We start from the raw sequence: 27,595 nt of genomic DNA on the forward strand, positions 1-27,595 counted from the left end.
ATTTAGTTTTTAATCTATTACTGTAGTGCAATGAAATAGGTATATACGTCTGATGTAGGAACAAGAATATCCCTAAATTAAGAAAGCAGTCAATGTGGCAACTGTAAATAAAACGTCTTACACTGGAACCCATTCTTTCATTGTGTGTTCTGCTAAGTTCCCGCTCGATTATCGTTTGTGTGTTAAGTATACGTTATTTTAGAAAGCTACAGTTAACATTTTTCGTTAAACAGCTGTATAATTGAAATGGGTAAAACTCTGTACTCGCAACAATAACGAAAATTTTTTTTTAATACTAAGTGTAAATTTGTTCAAATGGTGAACCATTTAAAAACAGTATAGAAAATATCAATAAAGTAAAATCCGTTTTGAGAGTGAGAAAATTTTATTAATGAAGTAAGGCTACAATTATTTTTGTTGTCTCATCCTTTCATTTCAAAATAAATAAAAGAGAATGAAATTTGGCTTTGGTCGATGAAGTCCTTACTGAATCATTTGGTTTTTCAGTTTCTTCCTGTGGTTGAAGTAACGGGTGAAAATCTTCTTGGGCGCCAAATATTACAGCTTGGCCTGAAAAACAAATCGCAAATTAAGTTGGCAACATTGTCATATATATGTCAATATTTAGTGCCGTACACCACGCTGTTATACCCTTTAGTTCTCTAAAATACGTCTGACACAACGTTAGCGACGTCTGTGTTTCTTACGAAGTAAAAACTGGAGCACTTTCTCTCTCGAATGCAGTAGTAATAGCAGTTTTTGAGGCTGCTTTGTTGGTTACTTACGCCGGTGTGGATAGCCACGACGCCATCGTCCTGGTTGTAAGGGATTTCGATGTAGGCCGTTCCGTCACCGTTGACGGTGATGGTCTTGCCCGTGCAGCTGCTTCCACTCTTGTCACCAGAGATGACGTCACAGTATGAACCAGCGGGCAGACCAGTCTGCAAATGGCCAATTACTGTTAAACTACTGCTTGGCTCTACGAGTAATACTCTGTCACTGCGGATCCAATATTTACCTGAAGGGTTTGTTTCAGGTCAGAATTGGCCTCGTTGTTAATGGCAATGAAACCGGTGTTTCCTCTGGAGAAAGCAATCTGGTAGTTGCCGTTGTCCCACCAGTTGGCCATCGCCGTAGCTGTTGAAACGAAATATAAAATAACGGTATTAGCAAACAGGAACTTATCGTATTTGCGATTACTATTATTGAGAGATTACCTAGAGACTCAATGTGATGCTCGACAAAGGAAAAACGTTACAATTAAGACACATCCTTGTGGCTTCAGGTCAGTAGTCTTGCTACGCGCTTTATATGTACAGTTACATCGAGTAAAAGTAAATAGCAAAAATCCCCTCTGTGAAACTATCCCTCAACAAAGAGTGTGTGTTATAATTAAACTTCAAGCCATATGAAATCTGTTTGAGGCAGGAGGACGTATTTTGCAGAGACAAATATTATAAATATAATAAATTGCATCACATCTGGCAAGAAGGCTAGTGAAACAAGGTGGGGTGTGGAGGGGGGGAGTTATTTCGCAGAGTTTGCATTATTTGTACAGAGGTAACGTACGAATGGAGCTCTGAATAAGGCGGTGAACACTCCTCATCTTCCATGTATTGCAAGTTCCGGATGCGGATCCAATACACGTTCACCTATGCAGATTCAGCAGAGGTTCAGTTAATTATGAGCTCGTATTATAACAATGTTAGTAATAATACTGGAAATAATGCTCCTTTGAATACTATTTATTCTGGTTTCTATCTATTTCTTTGCGTTCTCTGTACCAGAGTGGCATGATGTTATCCATTGCCACTAGTAGCGTCATCATTGAGATTAAAATAGTATACTCCCTTGAGCAGTAAATGCGTGTTTCTTTCTCAACAAGAACTGCTACTTTGGTTTCTGTTCTTCACAACTTATTTTCACTTATTGTACGTTCGGAAAACTATGATCGTTGTTTTCCGTACGCTGCAGTTGTTTTCTCAACTAATTTCTAAGTATGCTGTAAGTGAGAATCATGTAGAGGTACAGAACCGTGGGACATTGGACAGTTGAGCTAACTGGTTTCTCTATAGGCAAAGACGTTATTTACGGACATCATTGGCGCGTTGGAATATTTCATAAACTTCATTTGTGCTTGTTCCTAAATTACTGAAACTTACGAGACGTCTTCGAGATTTGAAATTACTTATTTCCTCTAACACCCTGTGTGCACTTCAGTCTATCGATTATACACTCCTGGAAATTGAAATAAGAACACCGTGAATTCATTGTCCCAGGAAGGGGAAACTTTATTGACACATTCCTGGGGTCAGATACATCACATGATCACACTGACAGAACCACAGGCACATAGACACAGGCAACAGAGCATGCACAATGTCGGCACTAGTACAGTGTATATCCACCTTTCGCAGCAATGCAGGCTGCTATTCTCCCATGGAGACGATTGTAGAGATGCTGGATGTAGTCCTATGGAACGGCTTGCCATGCCATTTCCACCTGGCGCCTCAGTTGGACCAGCGTTCGTGCTGGACGTGCAGACCGCGTGAGACGACGCTTCATCCAGTCCCAAACATGCTCAATGGGGGACAGATCCGGAGATCTTGCTGGCCAGGGTAGTTGACTTACACCTTCTAGAGCACGTTGGGTGGCACGGGATACATGCGGACGTGCATTGTCCTGTTGGAACAGCAAGTTCCCTTGCCGGTTTAGGAATGGTAGAACGATGGGTTCGATGACGGTTTGGATGTACCGTGCACTATTCAGTGTCCCCTCGACGATCACCAGTGGTGTACGGCCAGTGTAGGAGATCGCTCCCCACACCATGATGCCGGGTGTTGGCCCTGTGTGCCTCGGTCGTATGCAGTCCTGATTGTGGCGCTCACCTGCACGGCGCCAAACACGCATACGACCATCATTGGCACCAAGGCAGAAGCGACTATCATCGCTGAGGACGACACGTCTCCATTCGTCCCTCCATTCACGCCTGTCGCGACACCACTGGAGGCGGGCTGCACGATGTTGGGGCGTGAGCGGAAGACGGCCTAACGGTGTGCGGGACCGTAGCCCAGCTTCATGGAGACGGTTGCGAATGGTCCTCGCCGATACCCCAGGAGCAACAGTGTCCCTAATTTGCTGGGAAGTGGCGGTGCGGTCCCCTACGGCACTGCGTAGGATCCCACGGTCTTGGCGTGCATCCGTGCGTCGCTGCGGTCCGGTCCCAGGTCGACGGGCACGTGCACCTTCCGCCGACCACTGGCGACAACATCGATGTACTGTGGAGACCTCACGCCGCACGTGTTGAGCAATTCGGCGGTACGTCCACCCGGCCTCCCGCATGCCCACTATACGCCCTCGCTCAAAGTCCGTCAACTGCACATACGGTTCACGTCCACGCTGTCGCGGCATGCTACCAGTGTTAAAGACTGCGATGGAGCTCCGTATGCCACGGCAAACTGGCTGACACTGACGGCGGCGGTGCACAAACGCTGCGCAGCTAGCGCCATTCGACGGCCAACACCGCGGTTCCTGGTGTGTCCGCTGTGCCGTGCGTGTGATCATTGCTTGTACAGCCCTCTCGCAGTGTCCGGAGCAAGTATGGTGGGTCTGACACACCGGTGTCAATGTGTTCTTTTTTCCATTTCCAGGAGTGTACACAACCAGTTGTAGAATCAGTCCATTCCATGCCAGACATTTTCCTACACTCCTACATCTAACGAAGGAATTAACATGTTCTTGAACATCAAGACCGAGGGAAATTTGGAATAACAAATTTGTCGACAAAGGTGTCTAGGAGGCCTACATAATACGTACTGAGGAGATACACTGAATATCCATCTCTGTTTGGCGATCGAATCACGCGTCAGTAGGGGGAAAAGGCGCAGGAGGTGCATTTGCTAAATCAAATTGCCACATCTATAACGTACCCATTCTAATCAGTTGGCTTAATGCGCTTCCGCATATCCATGAAACCGATGGCCCCACCAAAAGCGAGCGTACGACGCCAACTAACAGAACGCCACATTTCCGAATGGTGCGACCCACTTTTAACGAGAAGGAAATGCATTTGAAGTACTTATTTAACCCTTTGTATCTTTTCACATATTCTTAGATTTTGATGTGCTTCTACTGTGCCAGTAGTTGCATTGGTATTGATCTGTTGCTTCGGTCGGTGGCTCAGTGGTAAAGTACTAGACTAAGGGTCCTAAAGTCCGTGTTTGCTCCCACATCAGTCCTAGGAGTTTTATTTATCACTTCTCACACCTTTCACATATGACAATGCTGACGTGGTTCGGCTTCGACACTAAACCGTCGGTATTTCAATTATTGGCTGAGTGGGGTATTTGAAAGGTAGAAAGAAGGCAACGGTAGACCATATCCAATGGGACCGTGCCTATTAGGGCATTGTGATATTCAAACCATCCTTCCGGCAGATGACAGATTTGCCCTTACCTTCATGCGAATTTTAATATTCAGTGACAACACATTATTGTAGCTTGGGCGTTAACTGCCGGATAGTCACACGTCTCTATCGAAACGTCTACGACAAGACTACTACATAATATTTTCTGTATTCTGCCACGTATTCAAAAGAAATGTTTGTTTTTCGTGTACCTGTCGATACGTTTTTATTGACTGTTGTCCACCTCACAAGGGAAACAACGTGATATGTAACGTCCCGTAGATTTCTGCTCAAGATAACTTTTTCTTACGAAAACTGAGTACTTACTTCCCGCGTTGTTCCTGAATCCGACCATGTTGTATATCTGCCTCCAGCGGTGCTCGCACACCCACGGGCGGGCGCAGGAATCGTCGGAGTTGATGGTGGGAGAGATGATGGCCTGGTTGCCGTCCTGTGGTGGGCCGTCGTCCGAGCTGCTGAACTCGTAGCTGGACATCACTCGTGGGAAGCCGAACGGCCACGCCAACATGAAGGCGTTCGCCATCTGCAAGGCAGTTCAGTTTCAGTAAGACAGCGTTCGTTGCATGATTAAATGTAAAACTGCGTTATGCAGGTAGTTGGTTTATTATAATTAAGTCGGCATTATAATATTTGTAGTGTAAGCATTCAAATTTATGAACAGAGTCACTTCGAGTGAATTTCAGGAATTCGCAGTTTCATCTGGATTATAATCACGTTGGCGTCTTACAGAGATTAAACAAACGATGCTGTACATAAGATATCGCTTCTAGTAGAAGATTATCGGAATGACAATGCGTTGACAGCAGCATGCAAGTGGACATCATTACGAAACATCTTAAACGATAGACAACTTGTAATCGAATTTCAAAAGGAAAGTAATGTAGCTCCTACAATTTGTATCCTGGAAGTAGCACTAATGTGGACGAAAGAAATGAGCACTTTATTTAGCCTCTGTTGCGCTTACAGACGATGGAGTGAAAGGTTTGGAAGTAAATCAGGATCTTCTGAAGGGATTGTATTTTTCGTTAATGATTTGTAAGAGATTCAGCGGCAGGTATCTGCATTAGGCCGGTATATTTCACTGAGTATTTCAACGCAAGGGGGAAATGAAGCAGACCTCAACTGCTGGCGAATTTGTTTGGCTTTCTATTCATAGACATTATATTAAACAATATCAGTGAACGTGAAGCGGTATGTTCGTGTGACCTGTGGACGATACTAACTAGTGTCTGTAGTCCCCTTGTGTGATTATAGAGAAATGACAGTGTCTGTTAAACGAGGTAGGTGCAATCCTTTCCTCACCCGTGTCCTAATGAGGTATTACTTGGTCTGTAAGTAATGTTAAAAAGGACGAAATTCTGTAATATTCTATCTGAGGAAAGACCTAAATGGCAGTACATAAACTACGAGCTTCTGAGGCGTCTATGTTGCGACGCAAGGTGCAGTGGAACACGAAACCAATACACCAACAGACCGACAGTGGGCACTTCTGTGTTCTGTAGGAACATACTTAGATTTGAGTACAGGATGGTGCAGAAAGTGCTGCTGAATACGAATTTCAATGCCAGAGCTGAATATTTGAAAGAATATTTCCAACACATTTCTCGGAAGTTCAAAATAGTTCAAATGACTCTGAGCACTGTGGAACTTAACATCTGAGGTCATCAGTCCCCTAGAACTTAAAACTACTTAAACCTAACTAACGTAAGGACAGCACAAACATCCATGTCCGAGGCAAGATTCGAACCTGCAACCGTAGTGGTCGCGCGGTTCCAGACTGAAGCGCCTAGAACCGCTCGGCCACTCCGGCCGGATTCTCGGAAGTAATCGCTGGGATCTAACTACACCCCGCATTGAATCTCCGGAATCTACCAACGCCTGGAAGCTGGCCGCCACACGGACCTCGTATCTACGGTTTCGACACCATGGTTTCAGTGGAAGGTCCCCTCTTCTTCGAATGCAAATTTGTAGAGCGTTAGACACTAATGCAGCGGGAATTTCGTAATGTTTTCTGTTATCAGAGTAAAAGGTTTATGCATCTAGTTAAATTTTCGAAAAAATAATACTGGAGTAAAGAAGGTGTTTTACTTTTTTAAGCTCATTGTGAAAGTGAGAACAGCCATAAATAGTGAGCTTCGAGTTCAGGAATTGTTCTTTCCTACACTCGTGTACTTATTGTTGTAAGTAGGCTGTTTAGGTTTTTTTATTGGTAACGCCACCTCTGTATGAAAATCACTGGCTGTGCTGTGTGCAGTCTGTGGCTGCTTTGCATTGCTGTAATACTCGCCATTGTAGTGTTATGCAGCTGGCTGTGAACAGCGCGTAGCGTTGCGCAGTTGGAGGTGAGCCGCCAGCAGTGGTGGATGTGGGGAGAGAGATGGCTGAGTTTTGAAATTTGTCATGAACTGCTATATATATTATGACTATTGAGGTAAATACATTGTTTGTACTCTATCAAAATCTTTCATTTGCTAACTATGCCTATCAGTAGTAAGTGCCTTCAGTACTTTGAATCTTTTATTTAGCTGGCAGTAGTGGCGCTCGCTGTATTGTAGTAGCTTGAGTAGCGAAGATTTTTGTGAGGTAAGTGATTTGTGAAACGTATAGGTTAATGTTAGTCAGGGCCATTCTTTTGTATGGATTTTTGAAAGTCAGATTGCGTTGCGCTAAAAAAATATTGTGTGTCAGGTTAAGTACAGTCCTGTATAATTGTTCTAAGGGGAAGTTTCATTGTATACGTTACACAGGACTGAGTACAAAACTATTTAGACTTCATTTTACCCTCTGAATTAATTATCAAGCTTATAGTACATGAGAATATTTCGTGTACCTTGTACAGTTTAGGGTTCTGGAAGGTGATGACGCTGCCACCACCACCGTGACCTCTCTGGTTGTCGTGGTTGTCGATGAACACAAGAGCGTTGTTTCCGTTGACAAGGCCCCAGCTTTCGCCTGTGAAAGTGACGTTTATTTATTAGAATTTCTGTCGGGAAATGTGGAAAGAAATGCAGCGATATTCATTCATAAATAACGACTGGAATGAGTTTTGAATTCACGTTAATGGCGTGCACGGACAAGCACGAAATGATATTCTCGTTTAATTCTGTTTGGACAGGTATAATGCTGTAAGTAACTGATGATATTGTAGGTTACCTACCAAAGTTGGAAAGGTACTTCATCGGGTTGTTCCTGTTGAAGCAGTTTGCGAGCTCTGTTCCGTACTTGAATTCGCAGACTCTTCCCAGCCCGACGTACTCGCTTTTCTTCACGGCCTCAGTACCTGTAACATGGAGAAATGTTTTGTAAGCCTTCAAATAGAAATAAATGACAACAGTGAGTTTTCATAGACTATCCTCGTTTTTATGTCGCAGTAGTTACCTGGGTCTATGACTTCCTGGTAGATCAATGGTCGCTTGCCACTGCCAAAGTAGTTGCTGTTGAGGTTGCTCAGTGCGCCATAGATTTTACCGAGGTTGTCTGGCCACATATGCTTGGCTGCGTCAATCCTGCAGCAATTACGAAACATACAGAAATCATTCCTTCATTGACAATAGTGTCATTAAGTGTAATTGTTTTGAAAGAATAGAAATTACAATCTTTATCCATTATTCAATCCTTGTTCCGTTTCCCTGGTTTTAAAAATTATATTTCGTGACAGGTCTTTAAAGTTCTTATGTGGCGCACTTTTATTACCTGAAACCTGCGACACCAATGCCGATAAGCTTGTTCATGTATTCAACGATCTTTCCGCGTACGTAATCAGACCCGTCATTAAGGTCGTGAAGTCCGGACAGCTCGCAGTTACGTACCTGCAAGATCAGAAAAAAGACGGATTTATTCGGTTCCTTCCTGTGAAATAGATATGAGTCGACAAATACAAGGCAAACGGTGTTCTTAATCTTACTGTCACATTACTAGAATTACACAGTCACGCAGAGAACTGGAGAACAAATGTCTCCCTCCAACAGTGCATGTTTTAAAGGCAATAACCGTTTCAAAGAAATGACAAGATAATGACGACCTAGAGGACATAAATATGTGTGAACCACAGTCTTGGACCGAAACAACTGGTATCATAGAAGTATTAAAGGCTTAACTCTATATAGACAACAATTCATAGCTGAGAACGAATCAAGTGGAAGTGCGCTGACTTAGAACAATAATGATATTTTGGTAGTGCCTATGGTTTTGGAGAGGTAGAGTCCATGATAGATTTTTATATTCATTTTTGGCGTTTTAAATGAAAATACTTGAGAACAATTGTCATATTATTACTTTCTTCATTTTTGGAGACAGCTTCTACTCCGAAACCTCGTACTAAATTAACGAACAACCACTGACGCTTCTTTACCACAGCCCAATGTTCGTACCTACTACAAGGTTTTCTAAGTACATAAATAGTCCGACGGACAGGGTGAGCTGCAGTTTACGGCTGTTGCTGATGCTGTTGCCATGTTCGGAAAGGCGTCGTCGTGGAATGACTGAAGAAGGATACAGAATGACTTAGACAGAATTTCTCGTTGATGTGATACATGGAAGCTTACTCTAAATATGATTTAATGCGGATGAGTACGAAAAACCTGCCTGTAATGCTCTATTACAACATTAGTAATGTGCTGCTTCACGAGTACACGTCGGCCGCTGTGGCCGAGCGGTTCTAGGCGCTTCAGTCTGGAACCGTTTGACTGATACGGTCGCAGGTTCGAATCCTGCCTCGGGCATGGATGTGTGTGATGTCCTTAGGTTAGTTAGATTTAAGTAGTTTTAAGTTCTAGGGGACTGATGACCTCAGATGTTAAGTCCGATTGTGCTCAGAGTCATTTGAACCATTTGAACCACACGACCACACTGATTAATTATCTGGTGGTAACTTTGCAAAGCTATTTGAAATGGAACGGGCACGTCAGGCTAGTTCGTTTCACTGATTGAATGTTGGAAAAGTGTAGCTGATCTACACGTTGACGTAACAAAAGTCATGAGATACCTTCTAATATCGTGCCAGGTCTCCTTTTTCCCGGCGTAGTGCAGCATTTCAAAAATGGTTTAAATGGCTCTGAGCACAATGGGACTTAACATCTATGGTCATCAGTCCCCGAGAACTTAGAACTACTTAAACCTAACTAACCTAAGGACAGCACACAACACCCAGCCATCACGAGGCAGAGAAATCCCTGACCCCGCCGGGAATCGAACCCGGGAACCCGGGCGTGGGAAGCGAGAACGCTACCGCACGACCACGAGATGCGGGCTGCAGCATTTCCACGTAGCGTGCACTCAGCAGGTCTTTGAAAGTCCTCTGCAGAAATACTGGGACACGCTGTCGCTATAGTTGTCCGTAATCGCGAAAGTGTTGCCGGTGCAGCATTTTGTAAGCGAGTTGACCTCTCGATTACGTCCGGTGAATGTTCGATGGGATTTACGCCCGGCGATCTGGGAGGCTAAATAATGTGCTCGTATTGTGCAGGTATTTATTCAAATCAATCGCGAAGAAGTGCGACCTGGTGACAATTCTAACGTTGTTTGGGAACATGAAGCCCATGAATGGCTGATAATGGTCTCCACGTAGCAGAACATAACCATTTCCAGTCAATGAACGGTTCATTAGGAGCAGAGGGCCCAGTCCATTCCATGTAAACACAGCCCCCACCATTCTGGAGCCACCACCAGCTTCCACAGTGCCTTGTTGGCAACTTGGGCCCATGACTTCGTTGGATCTGCGCCACACTCCAAGCCTACCATCAGCTCGTACCAACTGAAATCGGGACCCATATGATCAGGCCGTGGTTTTTTGGTCGTCTGGGGTCCAACCGATGTGGTCACGACCCCAGCAGAAGCGCTGTTGGCGCTCTGTGCTGTTAGCAAGGCCACTCACATCGGCTGCCTACTCCCAAAACCAGTTAACATCAAATTTCGCCGCACATTCTACGGGATACTTTCGTCGGCGCCCCACATTGATTTCTGCGGTTATTTCACGCATTGTTGCTTGTCTGTTAGCACTGACAAATCTACAAAACGCTGCTGCTATTGCTCAGTAAGTGAAGGCCGTCGGCCACTGCGTTGTCCGTGGTGAGAGGTAACGCCTGAACGTTGGTATTTTCGGTACACTTTTGACACTGTTGGTCTTGGAATACAGAATTCCCTAACGACGTCCCATGCGTGTACCACCAACCAGCATTCTAATTCCCGTCGTGGGGCCATAATCACGACGGAAACCGTTTCAAATTAATCACCTGAGTACAAATGACAGCTTCGCCAGAGCCATTTAATACAATTGAGAAAACTTAGAGAACCTATGTTTGAGGCCGACTGTAAAATAATTCTAGTTCCAGAAACGCACATGTCGAGTAAGGGCAACGAAGATAAGATGAGAGAAATTAGGGCTTGTACGGAGATTTATAGACAATAGTATTTCCCTCGCTGTTCTTGCCAGTGGAACGGGTAAGGAAATGATTAGTAGTAGTAGAATGCATCTACAGTGTTATGGAGTATGTATGTAGATGTAGAAAATGGCTCTGGTACCAAAGTCGAAACCGGTCGTGAACTAAAATAAAGCACATTACAGCAACAGGAACACTTAATTATTAACACTTCACACGAATAAATTAAATAAATTCAAAACTTGAAACGTGGTGGACTGCAATACGAAATAAAATTAGATGATTTTTTCCCGAATGTGGAGCCACAGTCGTATAAATCTTACGGAAAGATATAGCCACCAATTTTCCTAGTTTTCTGCTATTTGTACTTTTATTGTATATTCATCCATTCCAGTTGTAAACTTGGTACTATCGTAAGTTTGAAATCTGGAACATATGGCAGTTATACCTTTCTTCAAAAAAAATAAAAATAAAACTAATAAAAATTAATGGAGAAAGATTTGTATCAATCTTTTATGAAAAACTAGTTTCCTCTTTCATTCCTCTTATTTTTGGTGAGTGCAATTGCAGATTTAATAATCTAGACATCATAAGTAAACCCCAAATTTTTTAAAGACTCGTTCTCCCATGTGCGGAAGAGCTTCAAACTTCTGACTGCTTTACGAGTGAGTTTATCTGTTAAATACAGTAAATAAGTAGAAATAGTTTAGAAAAATGTTTGAAATTGTGCTTAAAGTTTGGTGGAAGTCCCTAGGTGCTCTTGTTATTACACACTTGGTGAGTATAATCTGGGTATTTTCGTTCTAAGCAAAAGCTAGTTTTTCACACATCTCAGTGCGTATCTTCCGAACTGTGTGTCGTACAATTCTGCGGGTACCTCTCGAACAGGACAATCGTCGTCCACATATGACAAGTGGCTCTATAAACTGACTGCATGATGCTACTTCCGTGGCCCGCTGTAATGATCTGTCTCTCACAGAATATGTATGGGACCAGCACAGGCATCAGCTCTGTCGCAGTGCCAGACTCAAGGACTTAAAGGTGCACCACCTTTCCAAAAATAGAGCTATTTTCACCACCACCAGGTCAATATTTGCTTTTGGGGTCATGAAATGAAGCAAAATAAAGACAATTTGATGCATCTTTTTGTGAAATTACTACATTTTGCACCTGTTCTCTTCTGTTCCATGCCTAAGCATTTTCTCTTCTTTAATAGGTCTTGAAGATTTTGTTTGATGTAAATGAGAAAAGAATTTTGTGGGAACATTAAATGTGAATGCATTTCTGCACACAGATTATAAAATGGGAGCCAATTTTGTTCAGAGGTCACAATATTTAAAAAATTCATTTAATTATTATTTTAGTGCGGAGTTTACGCTTGGTTCACGGTCCATTTTCATTCATATATTTTTTGTGTGGGGAGGTTACATTGATCATAAATCAACAATAACTAAGAAATATTAATATATAATTTATGGAAAGCACTAGTAATTCTTCATACCCCCCGACAACAACGGCCACCATCAGCAACAATAGTTAACTTCATAAACAATGGTAAACCTGCAGCTGTAAAATGAAATAAAATTTGAACAATGATGTTGCAACAGTTGAAAACTAAATTCAGTTAGTGCTGGCATGGATTTAACGTCCTGTCTATCGATTGTGTACTGTCTTGCTCGCCGTGTTAGTGTTTACCAGAACGGATTTCTTACGACATGATTATGCCGAAAGTTAAAAGAAAAAGTTTCGTGTACATCGAGAAGAATTAAAGAATCGGAACTAATGGTATCATTCTGTGATGTTCCACCTACGTAATCAGCATTGCAGTCGATGACAAGCATCAAAGAAACAGAATAGACCAGCATATCCAGAACAATAAACATTTAAAAGACAAGAAATACGCAAGTCGAAGCCTTAGCAAATTCTTCTGGTATAAGCCTTCGCTTCAGGACATGAAAAGCAGTGTTCATTGAATGAGTTTAATGCGAATCTTTCTATTGTATTAATCCATTCAAGAACTATAGTCCACAACGTAAACAATCCTGTATTCAAATTATTTCTTGACAAGTACACACGAAGGCCAGTAACGGTTATAAGAACATTTTAAGGAAAATAAAGGAAGTGGTCGGCAAACATGAAGTGGGACTCGTTTTAGATGAAACCGCTGATGAGCTGCAAAGGTATATTTTGAATGTGTCGGTTTTTCCATTACTGGTGGCTAGGTAAAATCAATGCTTTTTAAACTGAAAACTGGAAATGACAAATGCCTGTACGACAATGCAATCTTTCTACGACTCTTGTGTGAACCATTGGCCAGTGGTCATAGAATACAAAACGGTCAGGCTTGTGATGAGTAATCAAGCACACAACACGCCTTTGGTTTTCCAACAGTTGAAGGACGTGTACCCCACCTCAACCATGTACATGTATTGCACGTGGCCTTCACCGTGTTTGCGAAAGCATCAGGAAGAATTAATGCGTCGCAAATGACTTCATTTTAGCTCTATAGATGATTCTGATAAAGGATCTCGGGCGTAAAGTTTCGTGTCAAGTAATGACGGGGCCCCACCTTTCACAGCTTCCTATCATCACAAGCTGAGTTACTTGGATAATTTCTTGTGTGGAAACTTTGATAAAATCGAAGACTTCATATCTGCTCTAGACTCAATGGAAGCAGCAGTCATCTAAGTACCCCAACAATTAGTCAACAACAAAGACCTAGAGTTGGTACTTTTTGCAGTGTACGGCTACAAGTATTTTCCTGATGTGATTCAGAGTTTGGAAAAAGATGGTACGGAGGAGGAGGAACAGTGCAAGAAATAAATGAGTGTTAGCAACATCCTTGATGGATCTGCTAAAGACAAAATCCAATTAAATTTGGAGAAAAATCCAGGTGTGTAAACTTTTGCAGCTTCGATTTAGCTTCTTTTAGGGTGGTGACGAGATATGTTTCATTGGCTCCTGTGGATGCCGAGCCGTGTTTCTCCGTATGTAAGGAGCTATTCATCTCAAAGCGCCAGGGTTAGTTTCAAAAACATGGAAATGATGTATGTAATCCAGAAGCCGACCTCGGGGAAGATTGATTTGGATTCCGGGGAAATATTGGAACACGTGAGGCAATACTGATACTACTACTTCTTTTAGAAGATAGGTTAAGGGAAAGCAAACCTACGCTTATAGTATCTATAGACTTAGAGAAAGCTTTGAAATTTTAACTGGAACACTCTCTTTGAAATTCTGAAGGTAACAGGGACAAAGTACGAGAACGGAAATGTTATTTACAACTTGTACAGTAATCAGATTGCAGTTATAATAGTCGAGGGGCATGAAAGGGAAGCAGTGGTTGAAAAAGGGGTGACAGAAGGCTGTAGCCTATCCTGATCTTATTAAATCTGTACATTGAGTGAGCAGTGAAGGAAACCAGAGAAATATCTGGAGTGTGAATTAAAGTCCAGGAAGAAGAAATAAAAACTTCGAGGTTTGTCGATGAAATTGTAATTCTCGCAAAGACAGCAAAGGACTTCGAAGAGTAGTTGAACGGAATGGACACTGTCTTCGAAGGAGTATATAAGATGAACGTGAACAACAACAAGACAAGGGTAATGGGATGTAGTCGAATTACATTATGTGATGCTGAGGGAATCAGATAAGGAAACGAGACACTTAAAGTAGTAGATGAGTGTTGCTGTTTGGCCAGCAAAATAACTGATGATGGGCGAAGTAGAGAGGATATGAAATGTAGACGGCAACAGCAGTGAAAGCGTCTCTGAAGAAGAGAAATTTGTCAGCATCTAATATAGACTTAAGCGTTACGAAGACTTTTCTGAAGGTATTTGAATGGAGTGTAGCCATGTATGGAAGTGAAACATAGAGGATTAGCAGTTTAGACAAGAAGAAAATAGTAGCGTTTGAAATGAGGTGCTACGGAAGGATGCCGAATATTGGATGAGTAGATCACGTAACTAATGAGGAGGTAGTACAGAAATGGGGAGAAAAGAAATTCGTGGCACAACCCGACTGAAAGAACGAATCGGTCGATGGGGCACATTCTGAGACATCAGGCGAGTATTGGAGGGAAGTGTGTGTGTGTGTGTGTGTGTGTGTGTGTGTGTGTGTGTGTGTGTGAATACAGTAAGGATGCAAGTTGTAGTGATTATTCAGAGATGCTTGCACGTGATAGACTAACAGGGATAGTTGCATCAAACCAGTCTTTGGACTGAAGACCACAACAACAACAATCCAGTATAACAGATGCTCGTAAATGGGACAAAGAAAGTTAATTTAGTTGGTTTAACCCTAAATAAAGTAATTCCATCGGCACCTTATTTGCCCCTTTTGCATGTATTTTGAGAACCTTCCCTCCCCCCTTTTCTGATCATTATTGGCCCTTAAAATCTCTTCACTAGTTATAAACAGCTGCCGACCAGCTTGCCTCACGGGAGGCCATAACCAACCGTGTCAGCCTTCGCATCCAGGCCAGAGGAGGGTGCAGCATCATGCTGATAAGTGGGCTTATACTGCTCTAGGTCTTCATAAATTTGACTCAGTTTCATAATTACTGAAATAACATCACGTGCCCTTACGAACGAAGTTCCATTCAATTTCCTCGTCCCTTCTGAGTGCTTCACCTTTTCTGTAAGGTAGGGTAATACGACCAAGTAACAATGACCGCATCAAGGGTTTCTGTTCGCTTACGTTGTTGGCGTCGTTGTAGTTGTTGACGGTGCAGGGCGGCTGGTGGAAGTCGTTGGTGCCGTACGGCACGTCCGGGTAGCTGTAGCCGCTGGGCTTGCTGCCGCCCACGCCGCTGAGGCCGTTCCACGAGGCGCTCATGTGGTTGATGACCGCGTCCACGTAGATCCTGCAACGTGCCCAACAACACTTATCATTATACATCAGTACACACTGAAGTGACAAAAGTCATGGGATACCTCCTAATATAGTGCCGGACCATCTGCTAACCTGCGTAGTGCAGCAACCCAACGTGGCACGAACTCAATAAGTCATTGGGAGTCCATTGTACAAATATTGAGCCATGCAGCTCTAGAGCCCTCTTTAGCCGTCCATAACTGAAAAAGTGTTGTCGGTGCACGAACTGATCTCTCGATTATGTCCAATAAATATTCGATGGGATTCATGTCAGGCGATCGAGGAGGCCAAATTATTCGCTCGAATTGTCTAGAAAGTTCTTCAAACCAATCGCGAACAAGTGTGGCCGGCGACAATTCTATCATTGTTCTGGAACTCAAAGGCCTCCAAGTAGCTGAACATGATCATTACCAGTCAATGACGGATCAGAGGACCCAGTCGATTCCCTGTAGCCACAGCCCACACCACTCTGGTGCCACCACCAGCTTGCACCGTGCCTTGAACAACTCGAGTCCATAGCTTCGTGGGGTTGCGCCACGCTCGAACCCCACCATCAGCTCGTAAAAACTGAAATCTGAACTCATCTGACCAGACCACGGTTTTTCAGTCGTCTGGGGTCCAACCGATATGATTACGATCCCAGAAGTGGCGGTGCTTCCGTAACCCATCAACGCCGAATGGCGCTGCACTGCCGTAAAGGATAACTTCGCCGTACGTCTCACATTGATTTCTACCGTTATTTCGAGCTGTGTCGTTTGTCTATTAGCGCTGACAAATGTACGAAATCGCCGCTGCTCTAGGTCGGTAAGCGAAGGTCATCGTCCACTGCCTTTTTCGTGATGAGGGGTAATGCCTAAAATGTGTTATTTTCAGCATACTCTTGACACTGTGAATTGCGGAATACAGAATTTCCTAACGATTCCAGCTCCAACAACCTTTCCGCGTTCTAAGACTCTATCTGCTTCTGGCGGCCATAATCACGTCGAAAACCTTTTCACGTGAATCACCTGACTGCAAATGACAGCTCCGCCAACGCACTGACCATTTATACCTTGTGTAAGCGATACTACCGCCATATGTATATGTGCATATTGCTATCCCATGGCTTTGTCAACTTGTGTAGTTCCACTTCGAACAGTAACGTTTTTGTCTAAGATATGATTCAGCCAGTTTCGTTTCAAGTGAATGCAAAAATTGCCCGCACACGAGAAAATGTTCAGTACCTCATCTTAACAAAAGAGAAATCAGGTCGCTCTCTTCGTCTGCTGCACTGCATTTCAAAGAAATAAATTACATTCGTTATCCTAATAGAGGGCTACTTATGAAGCCATTGAGAAAGTTTCTGACGCTGCGGCTGATAATGGAAGCAAGACTAAAGACAAAATAAAGACACGTGTATATGCATTGTCGACCTGGAAAAAGGGTTCAACAATGTCAAATGGTGCAAGATGCTCGAAATTCTGTGAAAAATAGGGGTAAGCTATAGAGAAAGACGGCTAACACGCAATAGGTACAAGAACCAAGAGGGAACAATTAGAGTTGAAGACCTAAACCGAAGTGGTCGGATTAAGAAGGGTGTAAGACTTGGATGTTGTCTTCTGTCCCCTACTGTTTAGCCTGTACATCGAAGAAGCAATGAAGGAAATAAAGGAAAGATTCAAGATTGGAATTAATATTCAAAGTGAAAGGATATCAACGAGTGAATAACAATTACATGATATACTGAATGGAATGTACAGTCTAATGACTACAGGATATGGATTGAGAGTAAATCGAAGAAAGGCGAAAGAAATGAGACGTAGCAGAAGAGAACAGCAAGAAACTTGATATCTTAATTGATGATCACGAAGAAGGTGAAGTTCAGGAACTCTGATACCTAGGCAGCAAAGTAATCCATTATGGACGGAGCAAGGAGCACATCTAGAGAAGACTAGCGCTGGCAAAAAGGGCAATGGTGGCCAAGAGAAGGCTACCAGTATCAGGCATAATCCTTAATTTGAGGAAAAATTTCTGTAAATGTACGTTTGGGGCACAGCATTGTACGGTAGTGAAAAGTGGGTCGTGGTAAAACCAGAACACAAGAGAAGCGAAGCATTTGAGATGTGTATTGAAAATTGGGTGAACTGATAAGGTAAGGATTCCGGAGTTACTCCAGAGAATTTGCGAGGAAAGGAATATATGGATAACACTAAAAGAACGGACAGGATGGTAGGACATCTATTAAGATATCACGGAATAACTGACATGGTACTAGAGGGAATTGTAGAGGGTGAAAACCATAGAAGAAGACAGAGATTGTAATACATCCAGCGAATAGCTGAGGGGGTTGGTTGCAAGTACTGGTATGAGATGAAGACATAGGCACTGGAGAGGAATTTGTGTCGAGCCTTACCAAACCAGTCAGAAAACAAATGACTGAAAAAAAATTCTGCATTCATTGTGATAATGTACCACTGTTTCTTGCTCTCTTTATCAGGAACCACAAATTATCTGACACAATGAAACGATGATTATATCCTTTAAGGGTCATCTTTCTGACTCAAAGCATGTTCTCAGATTTCACCGTTTTAGTTTATAATTTGTATGTGGATTGCTGAAACTCAAGGACAATTTTGGCTATTGACTTGCGAAATAACAGCAGCAGTCAACTGTTAAGACCTTGTGTCATCATTACGAAGGTGATTCCACACGACCACTAGATGTTTGGAGTATCATTTTCTGTACACCCTATACTTGTACAGCGATGCTAAACAACAAATGACTCAGACGTGCGAGCAGTAGGAGTCCATATTGCACGTGCGACAGTGTTTACTGCTATTTCTTTTCCTCCAGTACTAAATGTTGATAACTAGATAATGTACTAATATGTGGAATACGAAAAACTGTAACAGAGTTTTATTTTTCTTACTTACCGTACCCCGACGTTGTTGCAGCGGTTCACCATGTCAGTGAACTGGGCCTCCGAACCAGAGCGGCTGACGATCCTGTACGAGACAGGCTGGTACCTCTCCCACCAAGGCCTGTTGTTGGTAGTGATGGACATGTATTCGTTGGGCGGAGATACCTGCAAAGAAGTAAAACTTTTTTCTTCAAATTACTCATAAACGTCAGGTATTTTTTGAACAACCAGAATCTACCAACTTGATCCCAGGATAAAATGTAAAAATAATTGCTGGATGATCTTGTGGGCCTATGTAGGTTCAACCAAAAAGTGGATCGCTTCAGCATGCAGGAAGAGGACTCATCCTTTTTACGTGTTTTGCTGAAAATTTTCCTCGCGTAGTTACGCCGCGTTCGATATGCCACTATTAATGAAATGAAATGATCGTATGGCACTGTTAGCCGTATTGCAGGTCCGTTTTAGTTGACGCCACTTCGGCGACTTGCGAGTCAATGACGATGAAATGATGTTGAAAGACACACACAACAGTCAGTCATCACCAGGCAGAGAAAATCCCTGACCCCGCCGGGAATCGAACCCGGGACCACGTGCGCGGGAAGCGAGAACGCTACCGCAAAACCACGAGCTGCTGTCACTACTGATGTTTTTACAGTACATTCAATTAAGGCGTCAATGTTTGACACTGGCTAAATATAAAATACAGTTTATCGTCTCCGTACGATTTAATTCGTTAATATAAGAGGTTTCAGAATTGGCACTCTAACAAGAGACATGAACTCCTAAAAATTGTTACCATAGATTATCCTTAACACAACAGACGCATTTTATCAAATTGCATCCTTGGTTATTGTAGTTGTATGGGAATTGGACCGTGAACTAAGGCACGTTTGTGTGTCTAAGTTTCGCGCCTTAATGCTGGAATGGAAACATCATCAGAGACTTTGAATTCTTCATTAGTTCCTTAGCGGAACCGTATAATTTCTGCAAGCCTTCTTGTGAGGGGTTTAACTACATGAAATCCTCTATGTTACTAATTCTGACGTTGATTATTCGTTCAATCAAAGCTGAACAACTATACTTCCACGACGTGAGATCAACTGAAGATACCAAAGACGCCAGTAGCATGGTTCTTCATGTCCAGGAATTTCAGATAGTCTTAGACAAGTTGACTCATATTACTGGTTGCAGCGAGGTACGGCTGAGAACGCTGGGGAGCTCCTCTTTTATGTAATTCTGAACGAAGATCCGTGTAGACTACAGCTTGGAACTAAGTTTCGGTGTTGTGAACTGGCGTCCTATGTAAACGGGCTCCCGTGGAGGAGCGAGGAAAGTCACTTGTCAGTCATGAGTGAGCTCGTGCTAACTATCACGGTTTCGGTAATAGTTACCACTTAATGAGTGACCTTATTATTTAAGCAAATAAATGTTCAGATGTGTGTGAAATATTATGGGACTTAACTGCTAAGGTCATCAGTCCCTAACCTTACACACTACTTAACCTAACTTATCCTAAGGACAAACACACACACCCATTCCGAGGGAGGACTCGTACCTCCGCCGGGACCAGCCGCACAATACGTGACTACAGCGCCTTAGACCGCTTGTATTATTTAAGCAATTACTTTATTTAAATAAAGGCTTTAATAGCATTCATGGTCCTAATTACGACCTACGAGTTATATTCCCTTTGCAAATTACATATTCACATTTCAGGTGCCTAATCTGTGCCAGGAGCCGGAGTAGGATATACGTAGAATGGATGCAGCGAGCTGAAAGGAACCGACGTGAGTGATTTTCTGTTATGTGGAACACATCTTTGTCATTGACCGCTGTAGAGGATCCACTGATTATTTGATTCGAAAGTAGTACCAACGTTGGAAACAATCAGGCCAAGCGTAATTTATTCTGGAAACAACAGCCTTGCAAAACCCGTATCTCGGTTTCCTTGCATGATTTCCTGAAAGTAACTGATCACGGTAATCAGGTAAACGCAGTTTCCTTTTTTTCATTTCGAAATGCATTTACACTGTACCACATCAACATTTGTTAGAATGTGAGATTGTATGAGTTTAAAACAAGATTTATGACCGGGTTGGTGATGTTTCGGTAGGGAGGACTCAGTACGTTGATAGGATAACCATCAACAGAGTTAGAAATAACTTCAGGAGTGCCGAGGGAAGTGTGCTGGGGATCCATATCGTTCGTTTTGAGTATTAATAACGTGAAGTACAGCATTAACAGTAACATCATACTTTTCCAGATGATGCAGTCGAATATAATGAATTACTATCTGAAAAAAACCTACACGAATATCCACTCACGTCTCGCTTTTATGGTGGTACAAAGATTTGTAGTTTACTTTACTTGTGAAAATGTGAACCTCTACATTAATAAGTCGCTGTTGGAATCAGTCAACTAAAAACAGATACCTGGGCGTCGCAATTTCTGGGGACATGAAATGGAATTATCTGATAGGTTCTGTCGTATATAATGTACGTGGGGGATTTCGATTTTGGCACCGGGAAACTGCAATCAGTCTCGAAAGAAAATCACATACAAAATACTGTGGCGATCCGTGCTAAAATATTTCTCAAGTGCCTGTGACCCTTACCAAATAATATCAATAGATGATCTGAACGAAAGCAAAGAAGAGGAGCATGAATGGTCTCAGGTTTGAAACACGGGAGAGTGTCACGGAGATGTTGAAAGACTAGAACTGACAGACGTCTCAAGAATTTGGGAATATATTACCACACCTACTCACCGCAGTTGTAGCGCTTCCGAAGACAAGTATAGAGAAACTGAGCAGTCATTTTTCCTGCGTTCTGAAGTCCAAATTGAAGGGCATAAAACTCCGTTGTGTGGTACAGTGGGAACTACCAAAAGCAATGCATTTCACACAGCATTGCAGAGAGTGGAAGTAGATGAAAATGTAAACATGCCTGAAAATGAAGTACGGCTTTCCTCGGAATGTAGATTGGCGAAAAACAACACCACAGCTACTATAATAAAACTACTCACGTAGAAGGAAGCAGTTGGATTAGGAAGAGGAATAAGGCAGGAACACAGCACTTTGCTCCTATTTTCAGCGTGTACAATGAAAAATCAATGAGTGGATTAAAAGAAGGGTTAAAGAGCGAGCTTAAAATTCAGGGCGAAAGGATATTAGTGATAAGATTCGCTGGCGACAGCGAAGGAATTCTGCTGCCTTGGAAGTAAAATAACAGACGACATATGAACCCAGGAGTAACAAACAGCAGGTTAACAAACTCAAACAGAGCGTTCCTGGCTAAAAGAATTCTTCTTGTCTCATGTATCGGCCTTGTCTAGAGGAAATAATTTTTGGAAAATGCTGTTGAAGCATTGCATTGTATGAAGTAAATCGTGTTCTGTGGGAAAACCGAAAGAGAAGAGAAACAATGTGCACGGTGACAAATATTGAACTATATGGAAAAAGATAACGGCTGAAAGCAAGGGGAAACTACAGCCGTAATTTTTCCCGAGGACATGCAGCTTTACTGTATGATTAAATGATGATGGCGTCCTCTTGGGTAAAATATTCCGGAGGTAAAATAGTCCCCCATTCGGATCTCCGGGCGGGGACTACACAAGAGGACGTCGTTATCAGGAGAAAGAAAACTGGCGTTCTACGGATCGGAGCGTGGAATGTCAGATCCCTTAATCGGGCAGGTAGGTTAGAAAATTTAAAAAGGGAAATGGATAGGTTAAAGTTAGATATAGTGGGAATTAGTGAAGTTCGGTGGCAGGAGGAACAAGACTTTTGGTCAGGTGATTACAGGGTTATAAATACAAAATCAAATAGGGGTAATGCAGGAGTAGTTTTAATAATGAATAAAAAAATAGGAGTGCGGGTTAGCTACTACAAACAGCATAGTGAACGCATTATTGTGGCCAAGATAGACACAAAGCCCATGCCTACTACAGTAGTACAAGTTTATATGCCAACTAGCTCTGCAGATGATGAAGAAATTGATGAAATGTATGACGAGATAAAAGAAATTATTCAGGTAGTGAAGGGAGACGAAAATTTAATAGTCATGGGTGACTGGAATTCGTCAGTAGGAAAAGGGAGAGAAGGAAACATAGTAGGTGAATATGGATTGGGGGGAAGAAATGAAAGAGGAAGCCGCCTTGTAGAATTTTGCACAGAGCATAACTTAATCATAGCTAACACTTGGTTCAAGAATCATAAAAGAAGGTTGTATACCTGGAAGAATCCTGGAGATACTAATAGGTATAAGATAGATTATATAATGGTAAGACAGAGATTTAGGAACCAGGTTTTAAATTGTAAGACATTTCCAGGGGCAGATGTGGATTCTGACCACAATCTATTGGTTATGAACTGCAGATTGAAACTGAAGAAACTGCAAAAAGGTGGGAATTTAAGGAGATGGGACCTGGATAAACTGAAAGAACCAGAGGTTGTAGAGAGTTTCAGGGAGAGCATAAGGGAACAATTGACAGGAATGGGGGAAATAAATACAGTAGAAGAAGAATGGGTAGCTCTGAGGGATGAAGTAGTGAAGGCAGCAGAGGATCAAGTAGGCAAAAAGACGAGGGCTAATAGAAATCCTTGGGTAACAGAAGAAATATTGAATTTAATTGATGAAAGGAGAAAATATAAAAATGCAGTAAATGAAGCAGGCAAAAGGGAATACAAACGTCTCAAAAATGAGATCGACAGAAAGTGCAAAATGGCTAAGCAGGGATGGCTAGAGGACAAATGTAAGGATGTAGAGACTTGTCTCACTAGGGGTAGGATAGATACTGCCTACAGGAAAATTAAAGAGACCTTTGGAGAGAAGAGAACCACTTGTATGAATATCAAGAGCTCAGATGGCAACCCAGTTCTAAGCAAAGAAGGGAAGGCAGAAAGGTGGAAGGAGTATATAGAGGGTTTATACAAGGGCGATATACTTGAGGACAATATTATGGAAATGGAAGAGGATGTAGATGAAGATGAAATGGGAGATACGATACTGCGGGAAGAGTTTGACAGAGCACTGAAAGACCTGAGTCGAAACAAGGCCCCGGGAGTAGACAACATTCCATTAGAACTACTGATGGCCTTGGGAGAGCCAGTCATGACAAAACTCTACCATTTGGTGAGCAAGATGTATGAGACAGGCGAAATACCCACAGACTTCAAGAAGAACATAATAATTCCAATACCAAAGAAAGCAGGTGTTGACAGATGTGAAAATTACCGAACTATCAGTTTAATAAGTCACAGCTGCAAAATACTAACGCGAATTCTTTACAGACGAATGGAAAAACTGGTAGAAGCGGACCTCGGGGAAGATCAGTTTGGATTCCGTAGAAATGTTGGAACACGTGAGGCAATACTAACCTTACGACTTATCTTAGAAGAAAGATTAAGAAAAGGCAAACCTACGTTTCTAGCATTTGTAGACTTAGAGAAAGCTTTTGACAACGTTAACTGGAATACTCTCTTTCAAATTCTGAAGGTGGCAGGGGTAAAATACAGCGAGCGAAAGGCTATTTACAATTTGTACAGAAACCAGATGGCAGTTATAAGAGTCGAGGGACACGAAAGGGAAGCAGTGGTTGGGAAAGGAGTGAGACAGGGTTGTAGCCTCTCCCCGATGTTATTCAATCTGTATATTGAGCAAGCAGTAAAGGAAACAAAAGAAAAATTCGGAGTAGGTATTAAAATTCATGGAGAAGAAGTAAAAACTTTGAGGTTCGCCGATGACATTGTAATTCTGTCAGAGACAGCAAAGGACTTGGAAGAGCAGTTGAACGGAATGGACAGTGTCTTGAAAGGAGGATATAAGATGAACATCAACAAAAGCAAAACGAGGATAATGGAATGTAGTCTAATTAAATCGGGTGACGCTGAGGGGATTAGATTAGGAAGTGAGACACTTAAAGTAGTAAAGGAGTTTTGCTATTTAGGGAGTAAAATAACTGATGATGGTCGAAGTAGAGAGGATATAAAATGTAGACTGGCAATGGCAAGGAAATCGTTTCTGAAGATGAGAAATTTGTTAACATCGAGTATAGATTTAAGTGTCAGGAAGTCATTTCTGAAAGTATTTGTATGGAGTGTAGCCATGTATGGAAGTGAAACATGGACGATAAATAGTTTGGACAAGAAGAGAATAGAAGCTTTCGAAATGTGGTGCTACAGAAGAATGCTGAAGATAAGGTGGGTAGATCATGTAACTAATGAGGAGGTATTGAATAGGATTGGGGAGAAGAGAAGTTTGTGGCACAACTTGACTAGAAGAAGGGATCGGTTGATAGGACATGTTCTGAGGCATCAAGGGATCACAAATTTAGCATTGGAGGGCAGCGTGGAGGGTAAAAATCGTAGAGGGAGACCAAGAGATCAATACACTAAGCAGATTCAGAAGGATGTAGGTTGCAGTAGGTACTGGGAGATGAAGAAGCTTGCACAGGATAGAGTAGCATGGAGAGCTGCATCAAACCAGTCTCAGGACTGAAGACGACAACAACAACAACAATAAAAAAAGATGTAAATTGCAGTCCATAAAATTCTTAAAAGTTTGAGGCCACATTGTCAACTATAAAATTTTGACGTTTCGACTACGATTCCAAGACCACTTCCTCAGGGTGCACTGCTAACTGTGACAACGTCAGGGGAAGCCTACGTTTACATAATGTAAATTAGTTACAAACTAAGGGGTGCACACAGTTTATTCAACGTGTAAACGTCACTACATATATTAGGATTTAGGTTATGAGATGTTCGATATGTCTGCCATCATTGGCGATGATGTAACGCAGACGAGTACCGAAATTCCTCGTCACCTGCTGAAGTGTCGGAAAATCAATGCTGTCAGTGACCTCCTGAATGGTTGTTTTCAGCTCATAAATAGTTTTGAGATTATTGCTGTATGATTTCTTTAATATATCCCCGCAAAAAGGAGACGCATCTGTTCAGATCCCAAGAACATGGCGGCCAATCGAGGCCCTTGCCAGCGGCCTGTGGGTACCCCCAAAGCCAGAATTCGGTCCCCAAGGTACTCCTCCCGGACATCAAACGCTCTCCTCCTTCGATGGGGTCGAGGTCTGTCTTGGCAGGAACCACATCTTGTCGAAATCAAGGTCACTCTGGATAATGGGGATGAAATGATCTTCCAAAACCTTCACGTGCAGTTCGGTAGTCACATTGCCATCAAGGAATATCGCGCCAAGTACTCCGTTACTGGACATTGCACTCCACACAGTCACGCACTGAGGGTGAAGAGACTTCTCGATCACGAAATGAGGATTCTCAGTCCCCCAAATGCGGCCAATGTGACATTTTCACATGCAGATGTCCGATAACAACGCGGTACTTGCACATGCGCATACTACCCGTAATTCTCATTATGCCCTGCGGCCAACAGTGCAAATTGAACGTCCTAACTGAAAATGTTCAGAAGTTATGACGATTTTATTTCATATAGTTCAATAATTGTCGCCTTGTATGTGAGATGTGCTATTATACAACGATGTTGGAAATTAGATTGTGAGATAAGAAATGACGAAGGCCCCGAAGAAGCAGTGAGAAGAGGAATATGTGGGAAACACCGACAAGAAAAAGGTGTAGGGTGACAGGGCATGTTTTGAAATGCCAGTGCATAACTTCCATGGTACTAGTGGGAGCTACAGCTGGTAAAAACTGTAACGGGTGACGGAGATTGGAATATGACCAACAAACAATTGAGGGCGCTGAGTATTCTTGGCGGGTCGCATCAGACAGGTCAGAAGAGAGATGATGGGAGAAAAATGCAGAGGCCGTTTACTGCTCATTATAGTTACAGTCTCAAGGATTTTCGCATCAAGTATCTGAGGATGCAGTCTCACCTGTACGCCAGCATAGCCCTTGGGAGCCAGGAATCGCTCGCACTCGGAAGCAATGTCCACCCACTTCCACTCGAACAGGTGGACCATGGCGCTGCGGCCGTTCGCCACGTTGGGGTCCCATTGGGCGCTGACTGCGGCCAGCGTGGCTGCCAGCAGGCAAAGTACGGACAACATGACTGCAGCCTCGACTGTCCAGAACTGGGCGATGGGCGTCAGTACGCTACCCGCTTTATATTTCTGCAGAACAAAAGAAATATTAGCCTACAAATTCGAATCATGACCACCAAACTGTCTCCTTGAAGATAACCGATGATTAGTGAGGCGGATAGCACTGTCGTGACATCTGCTGGTAATTAAGACCAAAGCAAGAGATTAGATTCACTCACCGTTTGATGATAACGGGTAATCAGAGGACAAACAGCTCGTCATTACAGGATGTACGTGATCTGTTTTCGTGAACTCGAGATGTCCACGGGGCGGCAGAGGCTCTAATCTGATTAGCTTTGAGTCTTTTACAAATAACAAACAAAACATATTGTTCTCACTTGCTATTTAGAGGGAGAAACTGATGGGCACTAGAATGTTGTCCTGTCTTGGTAATAATAATGAGCTCAGTAACACAGAATTTCGACTACATATGCGTTGCTCGACAGATAATGCCCTTTCCACACTGGCACACCTCTTTAAATTACTAAATACTACCGACCGGAATTTTTGTGATCGTCCAAGACGGATTGCTTCATAAATGACAGGATTTCAGAAATTAACTCCACAAACTTAAAAGGAGTATAAGCAAAAACAGAACCATGCCAAATAAATAACTATGTCAGCACACTAAGTGTCTTGGAATCATTTTGTAAAGAAAGTAGAACATCATACACATGAGAGATAAAATTTGGCTGTTACTTAATGAAATACTTAAATACACTGTCGGAAAATGAAAATCGCAACGCCAAAGAGGAGTTGTGCGACATAAATGAAAGTTGGCAAGCGTGTTTCAACAACTGAAAGATGATGTCTATTCCAATTTCCGTCAGTCGGATAATAGTGGCGCTAGTACGCCACTATGAGAATATAAATCAGGTCTGCTTTAAATACGCGATGTAACAGTCGTGACCGTTGATTAACTTTTTGATTGGATGTGAGTTGATGTGAGTC

The 27,595-nt window shown here is 42.5% G+C and overlaps 1 protein-coding gene across 1 annotated transcript; it reads right to left on the reverse strand.

Annotated features, from left to right (window-relative positions):
* Nucleotides 1-366: 366 nt before the first annotated feature.
* LOC126236521 (alpha-amylase 1-like) lies at nt 367-26,657 on the reverse strand. The gene is made up of 11 exons (XM_049945887.1): nt 26,438-26,657; nt 18,585-18,736; nt 15,499-15,664; nt 8,120-8,235; nt 7,805-7,932; nt 7,584-7,706; nt 7,257-7,378; nt 4,733-4,949; nt 1,019-1,137; nt 786-941; nt 367-570 (listed from the first exon to the last, which is right to left on the reverse strand). Exons 1-11 carry the CDS (start codon nt 26,609-26,611, stop codon nt 559-561), a joined length of 1,485 nt encoding a protein of 494 aa, XP_049801844.1. The 5' UTR covers nt 26,612-26,657; the 3' UTR covers nt 367-558.
* Between the last annotated feature and the right edge of the window lie 938 nt (nt 26,658-27,595).

Source organism: Schistocerca nitens, chromosome 2 (genome assembly GCF_023898315.1).
Source record: "Schistocerca nitens isolate TAMUIC-IGC-003100 chromosome 2, iqSchNite1.1, whole genome shotgun sequence".
Classification (NCBI taxonomy): domain Eukaryota; kingdom Metazoa; phylum Arthropoda; class Insecta; order Orthoptera; family Acrididae; genus Schistocerca; species Schistocerca nitens.